This window comes from Sorex araneus, chromosome 4, assembly GCF_027595985.1.
Source record: "Sorex araneus isolate mSorAra2 chromosome 4, mSorAra2.pri, whole genome shotgun sequence".
Lineage (NCBI taxonomy): Eukaryota > Metazoa > Chordata > Mammalia > Eulipotyphla > Soricidae > Sorex > Sorex araneus.
The window spans coordinates 97830000-97850135 of record NC_073305.1 but is presented as its reverse complement, the minus strand read 5'-3'; the positions used below and the strand labels follow the sequence as shown (position 1 = coordinate 97850135).

Here is a 20136-nt window from a genome sequence, read left to right as displayed (position 1 = left end):
GTATTCCATTGTGTAGATGTACCAGAGTTTCTTTAACCAGTCATCTGTTTGGGGGCACTCTGTTTTTTTCCAGATTCTGGCTATTGTAAACATTGCTGCAATGAACATAGAAATACATATGCCATCTCTACTATACCTTTTTGCCTCTCTGGGATATATTCCCAGGAGTGGTATTGCTGGGCCAAATGGAAGCTCAATTTCTAATTTTTTGAGAATTGTCCATATTGTTTTCCAAAAGGGCTGAACCAGTCGGCATTCCCACCAGCAGTGAAGAAGAGTCCCTTTCTCCCCGCATCCATGCCAACACCGGTTGTTTTTGTTTTTTGGGATGTGGGCCAGTCTCTGTGGTGTGAGATGATATCTCATGGTTGTTTTGATCTGCATTTCCCTGATGATTAGTGATGTGGAACATTTTCTCATGTGCCTCTGAGCCATTCGGATTTCTTCTTTAGGAAAGTTTCTGTTCATTTCATCACCCCATTTTTTGATCGGGTTGGCAGTTTTCTTCTTGTGGAGTTCAACCAGTGCATTGTATATCCTTGTTATCAACCCTTTATTGGATGGGTACTGTGTAAATATCCTTTCCCATTCTGTAGATTGTCTTTGTACTTTGGTCACTGTTTCTCTTGAGGTGCAGAAGCTTCTTAGTTTGAGATAGTCCGATTTATTTATCTCTGTTTTCACTTGGTTGGCCAGTGGCGTGTCAGCTTTGAAGATACCTTTGGCTTCAATTTCGTGGAGGGTTTTGCCGACCTTATCTTCAATGTACCCTAGGGATTCTGGTCTGATGTTGAGGTCCTTAATCCATTTTGATCTGACTTTTGTACATGGTGATAGGTGGAGGTCTAAGCCCATTTTTTTGCATGTAGCTGTCCAGTTTTGCCAGCACAATTTGTAAAACATGCTTTCCTTGCTCCACTTCGCCTTTTTTGCTCCCTTATCAAAGATTAGATGGTCATATATTTGAGGGGATGTGTCAGAGTATTCCACCCTATTCCATTGGTCTGCTGCTCTGCCTTTGTTCCAGTACCAAGCTGTTTTAATGACTACCGCTTTGTAGTAGAGTTGGAAGTTGGGGAGATTGATTCCTCCCATTTTCTTTTTCCCAAGAATTGCTTTAGCTATTCGTGGGGGCTTATTGTTCCATATGAATTTCAGGAGCGCTTGCTCCATTTCTTTGAAGAATGACAAGGGTATCCCTATAGGGATCGCATTGAATTTGTACAATGCTTTGGGGAGAATTGCCATTTTGACAATATTAATTCTTCCAATCCATGAGCAGGGGATATGTTTCCATTTCCTCATGTCTTCTTTTATTTCCTGAAGTAGCGTTTTGTAGTTTTCATTATACAAGTCCTTTACCTCCTTAGTTAAGCTGATTCCGAGGTATTTGATTTTTTGAGGCACAATTGTGAACAGGATAGCTTTTATCATGTCGCTTTCTTCTCTCTCACTATTTGCATATAAGAAAGCCATGGACTTTTGTGTATTGATTTTATAGCCTGCAACTTTACTATACAAGTGTATTGTTTCTAGGAGTTTCTTGGTAGAGGTTTTAGGGTTTTCTAAGTATAATATCATATCATCAGCGAATAGTGAGAGCTTGATTTCTTCCTTTCCTACCTGAATGCACTTAATATCTTTTTCTTGCCAAATCGCTATTGCAAGTATTTCCAGTAATATATTGAACAGAAGAGGAGAGAGTGGGCATCCTTATCTTGTCCCTGTTCTCAGAGGGAAGGGTCTTAGTTTTTCCCCACTGAGGATGATGCTTGCCGTAGGCTTGTGGTAGATGGTTTTGACTATATTGAGGAAGGTCCCTTCTATACCCATTTTGGCGAGAGTTTTCATCATAAATGGGTGCTGGATCTTGTCAAATGCTTTCTCTGCATCTATTGATATGATTATATGATTTTTATCTTTTCATTTGTTGATATGATGGATTATGTTGATTGATTTCCGGATGTTAAACCATCCTTGCATCCCCGGGATGAATCCCACTTGGTAGTGGTATATGATCTTTTTGATGAGTTGTTGAATTCTGTTTGCTAATATTTTGTTGAGAATCTTTGCATCTGTGTTCATCAGGGATATTGGCCTGTAGTTTTCTTTTTTTGTGGTGTCCTTGTTTGCTTTTGGTATTAGGGAGATGTGAGCCTCATAGAAACTGTTTGGGAGGGTTTCTGTTTCTTCAATTTCCTGGAAAAGTTCGAGAAGAACTGGCAATAGGTCCTCCTTAAATGTTTGGAAGAATTTGCTAGTGAATCCGTCTGGACCTGGGCTTTTGTTTTTGGGAAGACTTTTGATTACCGTTTCAATTTCCTTGATGTTAATTGGACTATTCAGGAACTCCAGGTCTTCTTGGTTCAGCCTTGGGAGATTATAGGAATCCAGGAATTTATCCATTTCTTCTAGGTTCTCTTGTTTCATGGCATACAGATTTTCAAAGTAGTCTCTGATGATCTTTTGAATTTCATTGGTTTCTCTTGTGATGTCCCTCCTTTTCATTTCTGATTCGACTTATAAGTGTTCTCTCCCTCTCTTTCTTTGTGAGTCTTGCTAGTGGTTTATCAATCTTATTTATTTTCTCAAAGGACCAGCTCTTGGTTTCACTGATCTTTCGAATTGTCTTTTAGTTTTCCATGTCGTTAATTTCTGCCCTAAGTTTTATTATCTCTTTTCTTCTGCCTGGTTTGGGCTCCTTTTGTTGGTCCTTTTCTAAGGTCTTGAGCTGTGAAGTCAAGCTATTTATGCGGGCCCTTTCTTCCTTCCTGAGATATGCTTGCAGAGCTATAAATTTTCCCCTTAAAACGGCTTTAGCTGCATCCCACAGGTTCTGGTAGCTCATGTCTTCATTCTCATTTGTTTTGATGTACCTTTTGATTTCCTCCTTGATTTCCTTCCTGACCCACTCATTGTTCAACATGGAGCTATTTAATTTCCAGGTGTTTGATTTATTTTTCTGCATCTGTCCATGATTAACTTCTATTTTCAGTGCATCATGGTCTGAAAAAATAGCTGGTACAATGTCTATTTTGTTGATTCTGTTGAGGTATGTTGCGTGGCCCAGCGCATAGTCTATTCTCTCAGACTATTTAATTCACCTGAATTCTCATACAGAAGTTATTTTTTTTTTGCGGCCACACCCATCAGAGCTCTGAGCATATAGGGAAGCTTTTCACAGTCTGTAGCACTATCATTTCCTTGTTCATTGATTTTCTCAAGCGGGCAGCAGTAACACCTCCATTGTGAGACTTGTTATTGTTTTTGGCATATTGAATACACCATGGGTAGCTTGCCAGGTTCTGCTGTGTGGGCGGGATACTCTCAGTACCCGGCCGGGCTCTCTGAGAGGGTTTTCACAGACTGTACAATTTTATTCATTTTTTGGTATGTGACTTAGGATAAGAAAAAGAGGCCAGAGTGATAGTACAGAAAAACAAAATCAAACCTCTGAATGGAAACTTGAGAATCTATCACTGGATTTCACACCTCTGTTCTTGGCAGATAACTTCCTCTTTGTCTTAACTGGGTGTGATTGGGAGTGGAGATGGGGGTCTGCCAAACCAGCAGTGCTCAGGGATCATTCCTCGGGATTCAGGGTGTATAGTTGAGTCTATTTCATGCATGGCAAGTGCCCTGCCCACTAATCTCTCTTTCTGACCCCTGCTGGCAATTCAAACTTTTGAAATTGCAGCCTGTGCTTCCAGCTCAGGATCATATTGGGAACTTCTAGGTGCCAGCAGCCCTGCCATGGCCTCTACAAGCTGAGCCTCATCCCTGCGCTCCTTCATGCCAATCTGTGTCCTTCTCACAAGGTTCACAGAATATAGAATTTAAATTCCCAGTCAGAGACAGTCCAGGTGTACAAGCCTTGCAAGCAGCCTGCCACGATACAATCTCCGACACACGCAGTGTCCTCAATTACTGCCAGAAATATGCCCAAAGTTCTGCCACTGTGGCTCTAACACCCAAATCTGTGCCCTATAAAACTGACTGGGAGGAGTTGAAGCATAAATTATCCTTTTATTTCTGTTGGATTTTTGGGTCATACCTTGTAGTTGCTGCTTCCAGTACCTAGTGGGGTGCCAGGGACAGAACCCAGGTCAGCCGTTGCAAAGCAAATACCCTAGAATACTGTAGGTCCAGCCTCTAAATTTAGTGACTTATATTTGGTTATGAAAGGCAGAGCCTGGCAAGCTACCCGTGGCGTATTTGCTATGCAAAAAGCAGTAACAACAAGTCTCACAATGGAGACGTTACTGGTGCCCACTCGAGCAAATTCATGGACAACGGGATGACAGTGCTACAGTGCAGAGTTCTTATACAGCATTAGTTAAGTCAAGTTAACCTCAAATATTAAAATGCAACTTAACAGATTTTTGGATCTCGGTTTTCTTAGAAAAAAGGCTCAGACCTGAAAGTCTTTCTGCCCTCTGCATTTTTTTTTTTTCTCTTTGGGTCACACCTGGTGATGCACAGGAGTTATTCTTGGCTCTGCACTCAGGAATTACTCCTGGCAGTCCTCAGGGGACCATATGGGATGCTGGGAATCGAACCCGGGTCGGCCAAGTGCAAGGCAACCACCTTACCGCTGTGCTATCACTCCAGCCTCTGCCCTCTGCTTTTTATCCTGTTTCACAGTGACAAATTCCATAGAACTTGATTGCATTGTATCACTTCAGCTCTTTCTTTTTCTACCACCTATAGGAAACGAACTTCTTTTCTTCTTACAATAATCACTTCCTCATTTGTCTTCCAATGTCCTGTTCACTCTTTCCTATATTTCCATATTCATCTTTTTAAATCCCAGATCAGAGTATGTAACTGTCACTGTCACTGTCATCCCGTTGCTCATCGAATTGTTTGAGTGGGCACCAGTAATGTCTATCATTGAGAGACTTATTGTTACTATTTTTGGCATATCCAATACACATGGGTAGCTTGCCAGGCTCTTCCTCGCGGGTTCGATACTCTTGGTAGCTTGCCGTGCTCTCTGAGAGGGGCGGAGGAACTGAACACTGGTCAGCGGCGTGAAAGGTGAAAGTCCAACCGCTGTGCTATAAACTACAGTATCTAAAAGGAAGAAAGAAAAGTATCTACCAGAGAGGTAGGCTGCAGGAGTCTGAGGGAAATTTGGAACATTAGTGGAGGGAAGTGGACAATGTGGAAGGGATAGGTGCTCCACTGTTGAAGGGATTAGGGTATGTATGTAATCCTTGGCATACTATATGGTCCCCCGTGTCCTGCACAATCCAAGGTGTGAGTCCTGAGCTTCACTGGTTGTGTATACACACACACATATATACACATATATGTGGTGAGAATATTTAAAGTCCAGTGTAGCTATCTTTGAAGTATTATCTCCAGAGATGCCAATTTTTATTTATTACTCTCTAATGCAGCTTGATAAAAGCAGTATTAATAAACAAACTAGGTTTTAAAATTCTTTTTTCATCATTCAACAAAAGTTGACAGTTTAAAAAAAACTGGCTTATAATATACCAGTTTGCAGCTGGATATGCAAGTATAATACAGGATTTGACTAGGTTACAAATAGGACCATCGGTACGGTTTTTTCCATATACTTTCCAGAAAGCAAGAATGTGTCATTGATAACTGAATACAAGCAAGGTCTTTCTTCAGTTATAATACTTACTAGCCATAGAGTTTTATGGATATGAGATGAGAGAATATTGTTATCTGATATGGGCTCGAAAGAATATTGTTTTCTGATATGGACTCCAGAGAATATATAAGACCTAAAGACTGAAAGGAAAATACTTTCATGATCCAAAGTTCTTGGAAGCAATGTTTGCCAGTGACAAGATGTCTAAATTGACCGCTGTATGATAAAGATTGTAGTGTGGGAGTAGAGACTATCAAGAATCTTTTCATAAGCTGATCTGAACTGAGTTATAAGATGGGGGTACAACTTGGATCCTTTCAAGAACCATTCATAACGTACAAATATATTGTGCCAAAATATGAACTTTCTGAACACAGTCTGCAAGAGTTATGTCAGGCGGATTTAACTATACATAGACCAAGAGAAGTACTACTAAATCACTTAGGAAGTAATATCTCTAAATTTCTTAATATCTCTAAATTTTCCCCACATGTAGTAAGACCATAGCAATCATACAATAACTATAAAAAATTAAAGAATTAAGTGCTGTTGTGTTGCAATGTCTTTTCACTGTCAACATATTCTGAAAATACCATAATTATATGCTGGAACACCTAGTATGTGAAGAAACATTTGCATAAAAGTCTTCTACCTATTGCCTTAGGGAATATTATTTTTAAAAAGTAAGTTTTTCTGGCAAGATATCCGCAGCATATTCGATATGCCAAAAACAGTAACAACATGTCTCACAATGGAGACATTGCTGGTGCCCACTTGAGCAAATCCATGAACAATGATATAACAGTGCTACATACATACATACAAGTTTTTCTAAGACTTCTGGTGATATGTATGACATGGTATGATCAGATATATTTTTAGTACTTGTGATTATATAATCTTGGTTGTCTGCACTGGAACTTAACTATAAAAGAATAAAATTTTTGCTACATTTTTCACTAATGCATAATGGGTTACATTTCCACCTTTTATCTTTCAGAGCAAAAGATACTACATAAAAATAGTATATGCTCTCTTTTTTGACTATGTTATGAATAGAAAGGAAAAACCTAAAACATTTGTCCCTTAAAACACAAAATAATCTGTTAGAATTTGTTAGAATCTGTTAGTAAAGATTGTCAACATTTTCTTTTTAAATTTGTTTGTTTATTTTAGGAGCAACACCTGGTAATTCTCAGGGGTTACTGTGGCGTTGTTTGGGGACCATATGCCGTGCCAGGGATTGAACCCAGGTCAATCACATGCAAGTGAGTGCCTTACCCACTATCTCTCCAGCCATTTCTTTAAAAATATATAATCATAGCATTTTTACCACAAAAGCTTTGGATATAATTACTTAGCCCATGTTAGGTTGTTATAATTGTATTGCTATAATAGGACTGCTATTATAGTATTAAATTTTGTCACATAATCATTGAAATAGTGGTGGTTTTTTTAAACCTTACTTGAACCATTTGTAATAGCATCTTAAACAAATACCATCGAAACAACTGGAAACAAAAACAAAAGGTCAATTTTCTTTAGATTCCTGTTCAGGATAAAACCAAAGCTTGTTTACCACTTTAGTAAACAAAACAGTAAGGCTAAAAAAAAAAAGAGAACAGCTTTCTATCCCTGATGTACATTGCTGAGCTATAGCATTCATCCACATAAAAGAAATGATTGAATTAGGAGTAACCGTGTTCTATAATATTGTCATGTTGCCAGCCTTCTATAATTTTAGAGATATCAACTAAGAGTATTGAGTTTTATACAAGTATCATGATGGTATAAAAATGCTGGAGAAATTTATTATGTATTATATCCAATTATGTCAGCAGGCTATGAATCACATCCAATTATCAAGATGCATAAGTGCATTTTATGTGATGCTCAAACATCATTAATTTTGTGCTTAGCATAAGCTGTTCAAATGGTATGATTTCAGTAATTTCTAGCATAGATATTACAGCATTCAATATAAATTCAATTTAAATTAGAAAATGAACATCTTCATCTTGTTTATATCAGTGAAACAGCATTTGCTAAACACCAGAGTACATTGAACCAACATTTGCTATTGAAAAAAGAACCTGGAATGTGTCACAGAGAACACTATTATTCCTAAATAATAGAAATAAGCAAGGAAGTCCCAGAGAAAGTCTAAAGAACCAAAGTATCCTTACATGCTTCAATTGTTTTTAATATGAAAAATCAAGAATCCAACATTATATCCTAAAGACTAAATCAATGCATGCAAGTCCATGATAAATTTTTCACATAACATTTTAAAAATTGATTATTTGTCTGAAAAATTTCAGCTTAGCATATATTAAACAATTATGCTTTAACACTTTTTCTGTAACTAGTTAAAGAAAATGGGATTTAATTAAAATTTTTTAACCTCATTTAATTAGAGTATTCTAATATAGCTTTTAAGATTAATATGTTTAAATAATTATATACCAACTTATATACCAATGTGAATTCAAGTAATTAAAATATTAAAAACTTCATAAGAAACTTCATACAAACTTACCTCAAAGTCTAGGTCTGAATATCGTGATTTTCTTCTCTGTTACATATTGTTTAAAAAGAAAGAAAAAACAATAGAGTTAAGTTTAACTAATTCAATTAAGGTAAAAATATCTTCAATAAAATTCTGCTTTTTATTATACATAAGTGGAGATTTTTATTATTTTAAAACTATATATCCACATTATTCCATTTGCACTTTGAACTTCCTTTCAAAATAAAAAATATAAACTCTGTATCATATTTCTCATCCTTAACTTTAATCTCTAATTTTTTTAAGAAAAATTATTCTATGAAAATTCACATAAAAAATAAAATCTTGAAAGAGATTTGGTTTACTACAGCAAACCTACATGTTAAGGGGAAAAGGATTAAAAACTATGTAAGGAAAGTGTTATCTAACCTAAATACTATTGTAACCATTTTCCTACACTGTAATGAATAAAAAGTAAAAAAAAAAAAGAAAGAAAGAAAAGAAAAAACTAATTTTCTCAAGGCCTCTCACCAATCACCATTAGTCTTTATTTCCACCAAATTCTATTCTGTTTGAGTCTCATCTAATTTCTTGCTTAGACTTTCACGAAAATGTTTCCTTCAAATTTCCAGTTAGTTGTCTGGCACAGACTACTCCAGTTTAGACAATTAACAAATGGTCCACATCTCAGTCAAACATGAATCAAATGAAACTATCTTATTGTACCTCTCTAATGCTAAATCTCAAAGAATTACTTTATCTGTAAATAAAATTGCATTCATAAGAAATTAGACAATAGGTTAGGTAGTATGGGAGATATTAAAATGAAAATCAAGGTAATAATAAATCATTATGGAAAGGTATTCTTAGTACCAATTTAATAAATTATCAATTCTTTGATTATGAATAGCAGATTATCTGGCAAATGTGGAGTCTTCCAAATGTTTAGAGAGTAAATTAAATTTCCATTGTAGTTGTTTTTTTTAACATGGCTTTTTCTTTTGGAGAAAGTATATATGATTCATAGGGGATATCAATAAATATTAAAAAGAAATAAATTTGAGGTAATGGGAATAAATTAGTCAGTTTTTGACAAACTTTTGTTTTACATTTTCCTCTGATTTTATTCAATATCCAAACATGGATTTGTGATGAATTTAGGTAGAAAAGTTTTCAAACTATTGAAAATTAGCAGATATAGAAAGAAACTAAAGTTATTTACTGAGAAACAAGACCGAATTTCTTTAGCTAGAGTTAAAATTGTTCCTACAGAATAAGAACTTCCCCATGGAACTATCTCAAGCATGTTTCAGGAGGCAAAAGTGTCCATTCAAAAGAAAGGCTTTGTTTAAAAAGAAAGTTTAAACGTTCTGAAATAGTTTGATTCTAGTAGGACTACTTAAGACAAGGAATCCTGTCTTCAAGCACATCAGGAGAGTTCTGAGGAAGAAAACAATTTATTATATGGTAACTCAGCATGTTGATCTCCTTTTCTTCTTTGCCTCCAGTATTACCGTGGCCTAGCCATAGTAACATCTGGAAGGAGAAATGCATAGGAAAGTGATTTAATCCAGTCTTCCTCTGCAGTTTCCCTGCCACTGTTCTTACAGCTGTGCTATATAAAAAGCCAAACTCCAATATACTGCCTCAGGCTTCACTGCAATATGCTCGGCTAAATGTCAGTATTTCGATTCGGCTCTTGGATGCTTTGCCTTCTTGGCACTGTGAGTCAGCAGGACATTTTTCTAAGTATACATTAAGCAAATTTTTTTCTAATAGAGCAAAATTCAAGCATGGAAACACTTTAGTTTTAAGTAATTATTATAGAACATTAGTCATGAGCTTTGTGTTCAGTTTGAAATTTTTAGTAAAACCTTAGAAAAAGATTCAGCTAGCTAGAAGAATAAAGAGGCCCCTTCTGCTGCACAAGTAGTTGCCAAAGGTCCAAACAGCCATATGTTGCCCTGTTAATTTCTGAACGCAGAGCTGCCTTGCATAAACACTATAATTGCTGATGGATACATGCTATTAAAGGTTCATCTTTTAAAAGCAAGAAGTAGAAATGGGATCCTAGAGAAACTCTCGCATTCATTCTGCTATTCAGAGCTGGTATCACCAATGTAATAATGAAATATGGAAAAGAAAATGGCTTTATTTCCATAGATAAAGTTATCCCTCTTTCATTTATTTAAATTAAACTTTAACATACAGGTGTTGCAAAGCAAGCAACTTTGAAATATTACATAAAGAAATCCAGCAAAAGCTTAAACCAAAGGAACATAAAGATGATGGGGAAATGAAAGCAGTGAAGATTTGCGTAATAGTATATCTTAACAAAACTGGACAACTGTCCCCATATCTAATGGTTTATAAAGTGTTTGCATATTTTTGAGCATGTTAGTTTACCTACAGGGTGTTTGGGAAAGTGTTATCAGCCCAATTTACAAAGGAGCAAGGCTGAGGATCTGAAGAGTTCAAATAACTTGCTCACTTCACCTAGATAGCAAAGAAACTAGCTGTGATTCACACTCAAGTCTTCTGACTCCTGGGTTCTCTACCCTTTCTTTTTCTCAATAGTGGAATTAATATTTTATTTATTGCTACTAGAATTCACAACGGAGAGACTAGAGGACCCAGTTAATCCTAGTCTAATAGCAGTTGGACTAAGAGACTTTCAAGCATAAACCAAGATCAAGCTGCTAATGTTGTTACGTCAATCATATGTTAAAGCTGAAAATGCATTAATATGGTCCTTATTTGAGAGATATCTGATGCTAATCCTTATTTGAGAGATATCTGATGCTAATATGCTGATGCTAATATATAATTTGTTTCCAGTAAAATAACTTAGACATTATTCTAATACCAAAGTTGATTAGCAATGATATGTAACATACAACAGCAAACTTCTCTACCTTCATCATCTAGTTTATCTTAAGTTAGTATTTGGCACTGGGAAATTTGTGATGTTTTCATGGAAGGATAAAAATGTTCAATTCTGAGAATCATTTCTTATTAAAACAGTTTTCACCTAATAGTTGGTCTTTACCTTCATCATACATGGGATTATGTTGAAAAGTTTTTCAAACTATTGATATCTGTGCACACCCGGTGATGCTCAGGCCTGACTCCTGGCTCTGCACTCAGGAATCACTCCTGGCAGTGCTTGGGGACCATATGGGATGCTGGGAATCGAACCTGGGTCGACCACGTGTAAGGCAAACACCCTAGCTGCTCAAGCCCCTGGAATGTTTTTTAAGGTATGAAAGTAGTCAGAAATAATAGATACCTTTTTAAAAAATAAAAGACTCAACTAAAGAAATTAAATTCTAGATATTTTTATAAGTTAATAAATCCAGAAATATTGCACTGGAATTTCAAATAACACAAAATCTCTGTTCAGATATCCCAAACTTTAGAGAAACTTGATTCAAATCATAACAGTGGGGGGTACTTCTTTCTATGCTATTTCCTTCCCCTAATTTCCCAACTTTTACTTTGTCTTCAACATTACATTAAACTTCCTGTCAAGCTCTCTGATGAGCTCCATCTGGTCAATTTCCAGGGTCAATTTTCTGTCACTATACTTGATTCTCGGGAGCTTTAAAAAGTTTGTCACATCCATGTTAAAACACGTATATTTCAAATTTCTCTTTTTCTTTTCTCATTTGCTGGCACTCTTTCTCAAGTCTCCCTTGGTGAATCTTATTCATTTTTCTGACTTTCTAATCTTGAGTTTCATTTTTCCCCTCATTTTTTTCTAAATCAGCATTTCTCAAACCTGGGTCAGATGTATCACCCCAAAATAAACAAAAAGCTGACCTCTTGCTGCCTAGGTCTCCTAATCCAATAAAAATATTTGTATCTCCTTCTTATTTAAAGACCCTGTATTGGGTTTTGCTTGAAATACCCTCTCACCTCTCACAAGCTATATTCTTTCTTTGTTATTTTGTTATAAGTCATTGTTATTTCCCCATTGTCTTTTATAAACAAGTATTTCCCTCACATTTTATGGTTATTACTCATTACATATAAATAATGTTAAGCTGTTCATTCCTTTCAATTAACTCTTCCATTATCTGTGTCTGTGTTGATCTCTTTTATTTCTCTTCCTTTAGCAGAGGGCCTGGAACAGACAGTCATTTACAAAATGTGATGTATGGCTGGAGAAACTATGGCAACCAGATCCTTAGGAATGTCTTTTCATTATTGTTTTTCTCAAGAGTACTTCAGAAAAGTTTGGATGAAAAAGTGGACTAAAGCCATTAAGAAAGACAGCCATTATATAAGAATCAATTGACAGCCAAGAGGATCAAGACAATTTAGAGCAACATAGGCGTATCACTAATGAAAGGATTCTTTAGAAGGATTTACTGTAAGAAAATGCATAATTGTCAGAAGGTCTATAGAAGAATACTTAGTGAATATATCCATTGGGGCATTTTGTTCATATCTGAGCATTGTAGAATGATGAATATTTCTCAAAGGGAAAAATTCATTGTGTAACTATAAATTAAGCTGTACAAGACACTAGAACAAAAAGTAATAGATTCCATGACCATTTGATAGAATTACCAAAAAAAAAGAGTATTCCTAGTTTTATTTCAAATGTTGGTCCTTGTTACATGATTGAAAATAGACCTTTGTGATTTTTTTTTTTTTTTTGCTTTTTGGGTCACACCTGGTGATGCACAGGAGTCACTCTTGGCTCTGCACTCAGGAATTGCCCCTGGCGGTACTCAGTGGACCATATGGGATGCTGGGAATCGAACCTGGTTCAGCCGCGTGCAAGGCAAACGCCCTACCCACTGTGCTATCGCTCCAGTCCCTGACCTCCGTGATTTTCATCTCTGCAGAGCAACATAACTGCCATTAAATATGTATTCCAGAGTGAACAACAAAATTAGAGGAGGTGGAAAGAAGCTTTAATGCCAAATTCACTCAAAATCATCTGTAGAAATCAAATTTGAGAATAACTAATTTTGACTTTTTTGGGGGCGCAAACCTGGCAATGCTCAGGGGTTACTCCTGGGTCTACGCTCAGTAATCACTTTTGGCGATGCTTGGGGGACCATGTAAAATGCTGGGGATTGAAATTGGGTTTCCCACGTACAAGGCAAGCACCTTACCAGCAGTACTATCTCTCTGGTCTGAGAATAATTTTGAAAAATATCTTCTACTTATGCTAATTTTGTTGGTATGCCTGAATGAAGGGCAAAATCCCCAAATTCAAGATAAAAACAACACCCACAGAAGGGCCAGATTTCCTTTCAGAAGAACTACATGAGAAAAAATAATAATTAAAGACAAATTTGCTTCTGAACAATGGTCAGTTTTGTAACGGCTTCTGTTGGTGACAGATACTGCCAGTTCCCATGTGAGGCAATAAAATTTTGTCTAATATCCTAAATATCGATTCAGTTCAGCATTCAGGCCTCTTCACAGCCATTCAAGACATAACAGCAATGAAATAATAATGAACAACCTCACCTCTGAAGTGCTTCTTACAATTTTCAAAGGGTTTTCACATGCATTATCTCATTCAAACCTCACAATAGCCATAAGAGTGGCACCTGTGATGTGACATTATAGCTGAAATGTTTTACCTTTACAACCCATTTATACTGAAAGCTTTCTAATTCAGGTCCATAGGAAAACTGGCATATAAAAATTTAGCCTGGACTAAAGATTCCTTTTCACACACTTCTTAATTGAAAGATACTTTTTAAACATGTTTTGAAATGCACAGTTAAAAGCATTTGGGATAGCACAACTCCCTGGTATTAAAAATACATGGTTCTCTACTCTTTAACTCTATATTTTTAATAAAGATAAAAATTAATAACTTGTCAAGAGAAGATAAGAAAGCATGTCACTGTCACTGTCATCCTGTTGCTCATCGATTTGCTCGAGCGGGCACCAGTAATGTCTCCATTGTGAGACTTTTTGTTACTGTTTTTGGCATATAGAATACAACAGGGGTAGCTTGTCAGGCTCTGCCGAGCAGGTGATATACTCTCGGTAGCTTGCTGAGCTCTCTGAGAGGAGGAGGAATCGAACCCAGGTTGTCTGCGTGCAAGGCAAATGCCCTACCCGATGTGCTATCACTCCAGCCCAAGAAAGTATGTAGTATATCTAAATTTAGTCAAATTTTTCATAAGACTTCAAGTGATGTAAGAGTCAAGACACCACATATGGGATCATTTAGTAAGCAAGATGTCTTCCCCACCTGGACCCAACAAAGGAAGAAGGCGGGTAACTAAGCCCAGGGGCCAGTACATCTGACAGAAGCAGAGAGCACAGGGAGATTGAAAGTGAAGAGACACCTGGTGCTGCCCAAATTGGAAAGAGAGGCAGATTTCTGGGCTTCTTTTACTTCACCCAAACCTTCTATCTCCTCACCCACGAACCTGAAATGATACAACTTCAGTTGTATCAATAACCCTGAGTGTATGGGTGAAGAATAGATTATATGTGAAACTGGCTACGCATACAGGTTTGGGAGGATTTTGAGTTAGAAAAAGTTTTCTCATTTGGGTCAAACAGCTCTAAGTTGTCTAATAATATCATCATTGTTCTAATGATGTTCCTAAAAACATGTTGCTAAACAAATGCTATGCTATGGCCTTACAGTGATAGACCTAATAAAAAAAATTGCTTTGTCTTCCATGCCCATGTTCTTTCTTGAGAACCTAGTTTAGTCTTTCCTCTGCTGGTTCTCCTCTGGAGAAGTTCCTGTTCTCTCATGAGCATGTTTCTCCACCCACCTCCCTGCTACACAAATTTGCATATCTCTAAATTTACTTCAATTAAATTTTTTTCTTGAAAAAAGAAAAGAATCACAATATGAACACTTCCAAAACCTAATAATTGATCTTCCATATGATCCAGCAATTCCACTTGGTGGCATCTACCTCCAGGGCCCCAAACTTTAATCAGGAAGAAATCCGCACTCCTTTGTTCATTGCAACACTCTTTATAAACAATCGCCAAAAGATGGGAACAATTAAAGTGTCCAAGAAGACTGTATAAAGAAATTATGGTATATATAGATAATGGAAGTTATAATTTCTTAGTTATAATAAAAAGTGAATTCATGGGGCTGGAGCGATAGCACAGCAGGTAGGGTGTTTGCCTTGCATGCGGGTTCAATTCCTAGCATCCCATATGGTCCTCCAAGCACCGTCAGGGGTAATTCCTTAGCGCAGAGCCAGGAGTAACCCTTGAGCATCGCTGGGTGTGACCTAAAAAGCTGAAAAAAAAAAATTCATGGGATTTGCTGCTATGTGGATTGATCTGGATAGTATCAGGCTAAGTGAAGTAAGTCAGGAGAAGGACAGGTACAGAATTATCTCTATCATTTTTAAGATATAGAGAAGAATAGTAAAGGAATAACAAATGTCCAAAGGCAGCAGAGTTGGCCTTCAGAACATGGCCAAAAATGGGAATGGATAGGTTAAGGAGGGAAACTTTGATGGAGCATGAGGAATTGGAACATTGAATGTATGAAGCCATATTATTAACACTATTGTAAATGATAATGGCATCAAATAAAATGCATTTTACAAAAAGCCATAATCCAAGACTTTTATTATGTTTCATAGGTCTCAATGGCTTGAAAACTATGAGGACTTCCCAGTCCTCAACTGGCTCTATAGTACCTACACTTTTACTATGTATCCATATCTTGCACTCAACACATTTTGCTAATTAATTGAAGGTGAATGACTTAAGTACTGATGACAGTCTCATTCTTCTTAACCTTAAGCATAGCATTAAAGGATATGTTACTGAAACAATTGTGAGAAATTCTACCATATTAATGCTGCAATAATTCCATAATTGTGGCAAGTAGATTGAAAACATTCAAAATTACTTAACCAATCATTTTAGAAATGAAAGTTTGGGAGATAGAAGAGAACCCACTATCAGACAGAACAAAGGTAGTAAAAGTCAGGGAGAAAATCTGAATACACTTTAACGCCAAGAAATTTTATGCATTTATTAAATTTTTATACTTAATAATTGGGGGTTAGCTCAACAAAATTCCCTGGAAGCTGGAGCCTTTTCTGCTGGCACTGCTTTAGGGGTTGGGGAGCCTCCCTCTTTCTTTGTTGGCTCCTACTTATTTGAATAAATACTTACACCCACTCACCCACTCTTTGTTTTTCTTTGTTTCTCCCTCAACTTTTATTTTTCTTTGCCTGTGCTTTTCCACAGAAATACCACATTCTATGCTACAACCAATTAGCTTTTTTCCTCATCTTTTCTTCCCTTTTCCACTTTCCACCTCCACAATGTGTGAATACCTATGCCTTTAGAGGAAACTTCCTGCATTAGTAGGGCTGGCATTTTAGCCTATTCCCCAAAAGATCCCAGGACATCTAGTCATGCTGCTCAGGCTGGACATTCTTTTTTTTTTCTTTTTGGGTCACACCCGCCGATGCACAGGGGTTACTCCTGGCTCTGTACTCAGGAATTATTCCTGGCGGTGCTCAGGGGACCATATGGGATGCTGCGATTTGAACCCGGGTCGGCCGCGTGCAAGGCAAACGCCCTACCTGCTATGCTATCACTCTAGCCCCAGGCTGGACATTCTTGTCACTTGGATGTTCTGTCTCATTCAGAGATCCAGAGGAATGATACGCTCAGGCTTCAGGTTATTCACCGTTATCTTCACATTGATTTTTAAGATTTAAGCCACAGCCTGGCTGCTTTTGATTCTACTTTTTTTTTAATTCTTTCTGCTTTTCCTCTATTATCAAAATATATTCTTCCTGACTGGTTGATATTACAGATGTAGTCCAGCAGATTTGACAAATTTACTTGACAGTCCATCACTTTGCTGATAAAGTAAGCCATGCCAATGACTTTATTTTCATCAGTCACAGTTATATCTCCTAAATCTGTTAGTTGTACATGCCTATTCTTTATCTGCTCCCTTACATTATTCACCATAAGATCAAGTATCTGTAAAGTGAAATTTAAAGTTACTCTTCTTAATGTTCAGTGACATTACTGTCTCTTCAGGACAATATAATATTGACTGGAATATAGAAAGATTCTCTTCCTAGCCTTGCTATGCATTGCTTTGTAACCTTGAACAAATGACTTTATTTTAGGATTACAACAATTACAACATTATGCAGAAGTGTTGTGAAGATTAATTAATTCATGTTTTTAAGGTGATCTGAAGATCTGCTAATGAAAGATGCTATATAAATGCTAATTTGTATTATTCACTCTCATATCTATATATTTCCTTTCAGCTGACTCCTAAAATGGTTACCCTAAGCAATTATTAACTATTAAATTATTTTAAAGAATGAAAATGAGGAAATGAAGTTTCATTCTGAATCCTGAATTTTCTTTCCTTTTAAGATGTAAGTCTTGTGATCTCTAAGTCATTTAAATGCAGATCTTTTGGCTGAATCTCTGTTATAGATGATGCCTATTCTTAATAAGAAGGAGATGGAAATTTGGAAATATTACAAATTGAACAAAGCAGCACTGACAAAAACAGTCCATTGTTCAAGCAACCACAATCTGTACCATACCAAACTTTGAAAGGTTTTTAGACTTTTAGATGTAAAGTAGTTTTATAACAAGTGAAATATTTTAATGTTATCTAATTCTAAACCCTTTGGTATATTTTTAAAGAGGCATTCTGAGGATTACTCCACATGGTCTTTATGATTATTTATGATGCTACATTGTTATAGTCATAATCAATGAAAATCCGTCATAAAACTTTATGTAATTTTACATAAACATTACCTACCTTGTACTTCTGTGCTTATTACTATAGCAGATCTGCTAATCTCTGGGATACACAGGTTAGGAAGGGGAAGTAGTTGTCTGCTAGTTCATAATAATGGTATGTTTGTGCAGAGGGAGTTCCAGCCATTCTAAAGAAAACTTAACTTGGTTGTCATTATAGCTTTGATTCTTAAACACCTACTGTTTTAGACTGATTTAGGGATTTATTCTAGATCCCACCTATCACCCCCTTTTATTATAGAATTTACTCAGTTAGAGAAATCCTCAAAATTAAAGCATTTCAAATTGTGCCAACCTTTCAGGTATTCACTTCATTTTGATCTAACAGAAGGTGTAATTTTTTTTTTTATGGGAAGAAGAAAGGGACAATTGCCTCTGGGTACTTTAAACACTAGATCAAACAACTCTAAGCATATTTTTCACGGCAAGAATTATAGTCTTTCTTTAGTGTCTTATGAACTCTATTACAGCAATTAGTAACACACAAAAAGATGCATGTGTAGCATTATATGTTAAACATATGCAATATATCATCAGTAGACATAGCAAAATTTCAAATTCACAAAACGAACATGAAATATAAAATGGTAAACAGATATAACTATTGAAAATTAGACTTATATTACTTAAATCTTCATTAACTATATGATATTTATCATACTATAATTTTGACTACTTTGTGGGTAGAAGGATGCTCAGAGGATTTTACTTTTTTATAAAAGCAATCTATATATTTAGAACTCAAATTCTTCTTAGTCTGCTCAATTTACATTCCTTTTGAGATCACAAAATTTAAGTCTATAATTTTTAGTGATCATAAGTCTATGAGATGATATTTCATATTTATTCCAAAAGATAAGAAATAACAACAATAGATTTTATAATTATATTAATATACCTCATAAATATTCTAATTTTTATTTCTAATAGCTGCCCTAATACAGAAAATCCATTTATTAAAATAAGTTTGTAATGTCATCCTAACAAAAGCACCACCAAAAAGGACCTCTGGCACATAAAAACCATCAGGAGAAAATTCTTTAAGTGCTCTACTTGGTTCTCATTATAAAATAATAATGGCTGAAAAGTTATCTTCTTTTATACAGACGGTTCCTTTTCAAAACCATGATTTTTCAGAAAGAATATGATGTCGTACTGGAGAAAACATTTCTCTAGTATCTTAATCACAATTTACCAAAAATTATTATATGAAAAAATGAAATGAAATACTTCTCTAAGCTATTGTCACGTGAATCTATCCGGAAAAAAAAAGTCAAGGAAAGGTTTAGTCTGTTGCTTACCTCTAAAGAACTCATTGATATTGTTGATCCTGTTTCACTTCTTGATAGTCCTGCATTATCATCCAACTCAGAGGCCATAAAATTCTTCACAGCTGTGCGAGGCTCAAAGGGCAAACTCTGCATATGTTCCTGGGGTGTGAGGTGTTGGTCTAAGTTCATATTGAACTGGTCCATGACAGGGGGGTTCATGTTGAACTCGGGATTAACTTTGTAGTGCAATAGCCTTTCGTGTGGCAAGGTTTCCATGCCAATATTCATTTTGCTTTCCTCTTTCATTGATGGCTGGGTATTTACAGAGCTTCTGGGCATCACAATATAGTCACTTTCCATCATTCTTTCTTGAGGGTGGACTATGTCCATATCAGCCCCTCTCAAATTATCATCCGTGCATAAGTACACAGTTCTCCGCAATTCACTATTATCTTTTTTCAAACATTGGTTGCCCAGCTCATTCATGCTCATGGGCATGTGCAGACCAGTGGGTTGCTGGATAATGACTTTGGAAATGACATTTCCGGGCAAAGTTGAATAGCTCAGACCTTCAGGATTTGTTCCCTTTTCTTCTTCGTCATCATTTAGCGAAATTCTAGAGAGTGTTCCTGTTATTGTTGCTGCTCGGCAAGGGCCAATATCCTTATGAAGAACTATAATTAGTATACAAAAGTTCATGAGAGAAAGTCAACACATTTTTCTCATTAGACTGTCTTTCTTCCAATCATGTTTGCTAATACAATCAAACTCAAAAACATTACATATCTATTTGTACATGCTCCAGATTACTAAATATTCCTGGATTCTGGTATGCTCTCAAAGATCTAGATAACTCAAAGCTAAAATATTTCTAAAAGTTGTTTAACACAGTCTCAAAAGTTTCTGTGCCCTTTCCTTAGAAGACTCTCCATAACTTTTCATGGGGA

The 20136-nt window shown here is 36.2% G+C and overlaps 1 protein-coding gene across 4 annotated transcripts in view; it reads right to left on the bottom strand.

The window, feature by feature from the left end:
* Positions 1–20136, bottom strand: part of ADGRB3 (adhesion G protein-coupled receptor B3) — an 823957-nt gene that overhangs the window by 11346 nt on the left and 792475 nt on the right. For all 4 annotated transcript variants that reach the window (XM_055134853.1, XM_004605882.2, XM_055134855.1 and 1 more), the window contains 2 exons: positions 19220–19863; positions 8169–8204 (listed from right to left, as the gene is read on the bottom strand). In XM_055134853.1, coding sequence (XP_054990828.1) covers positions 8169–8204; positions 19220–19863 — 680 coding nt within the window. The remainder of the gene's footprint in view (positions 1–8168; positions 8205–19219; positions 19864–20136) is intronic.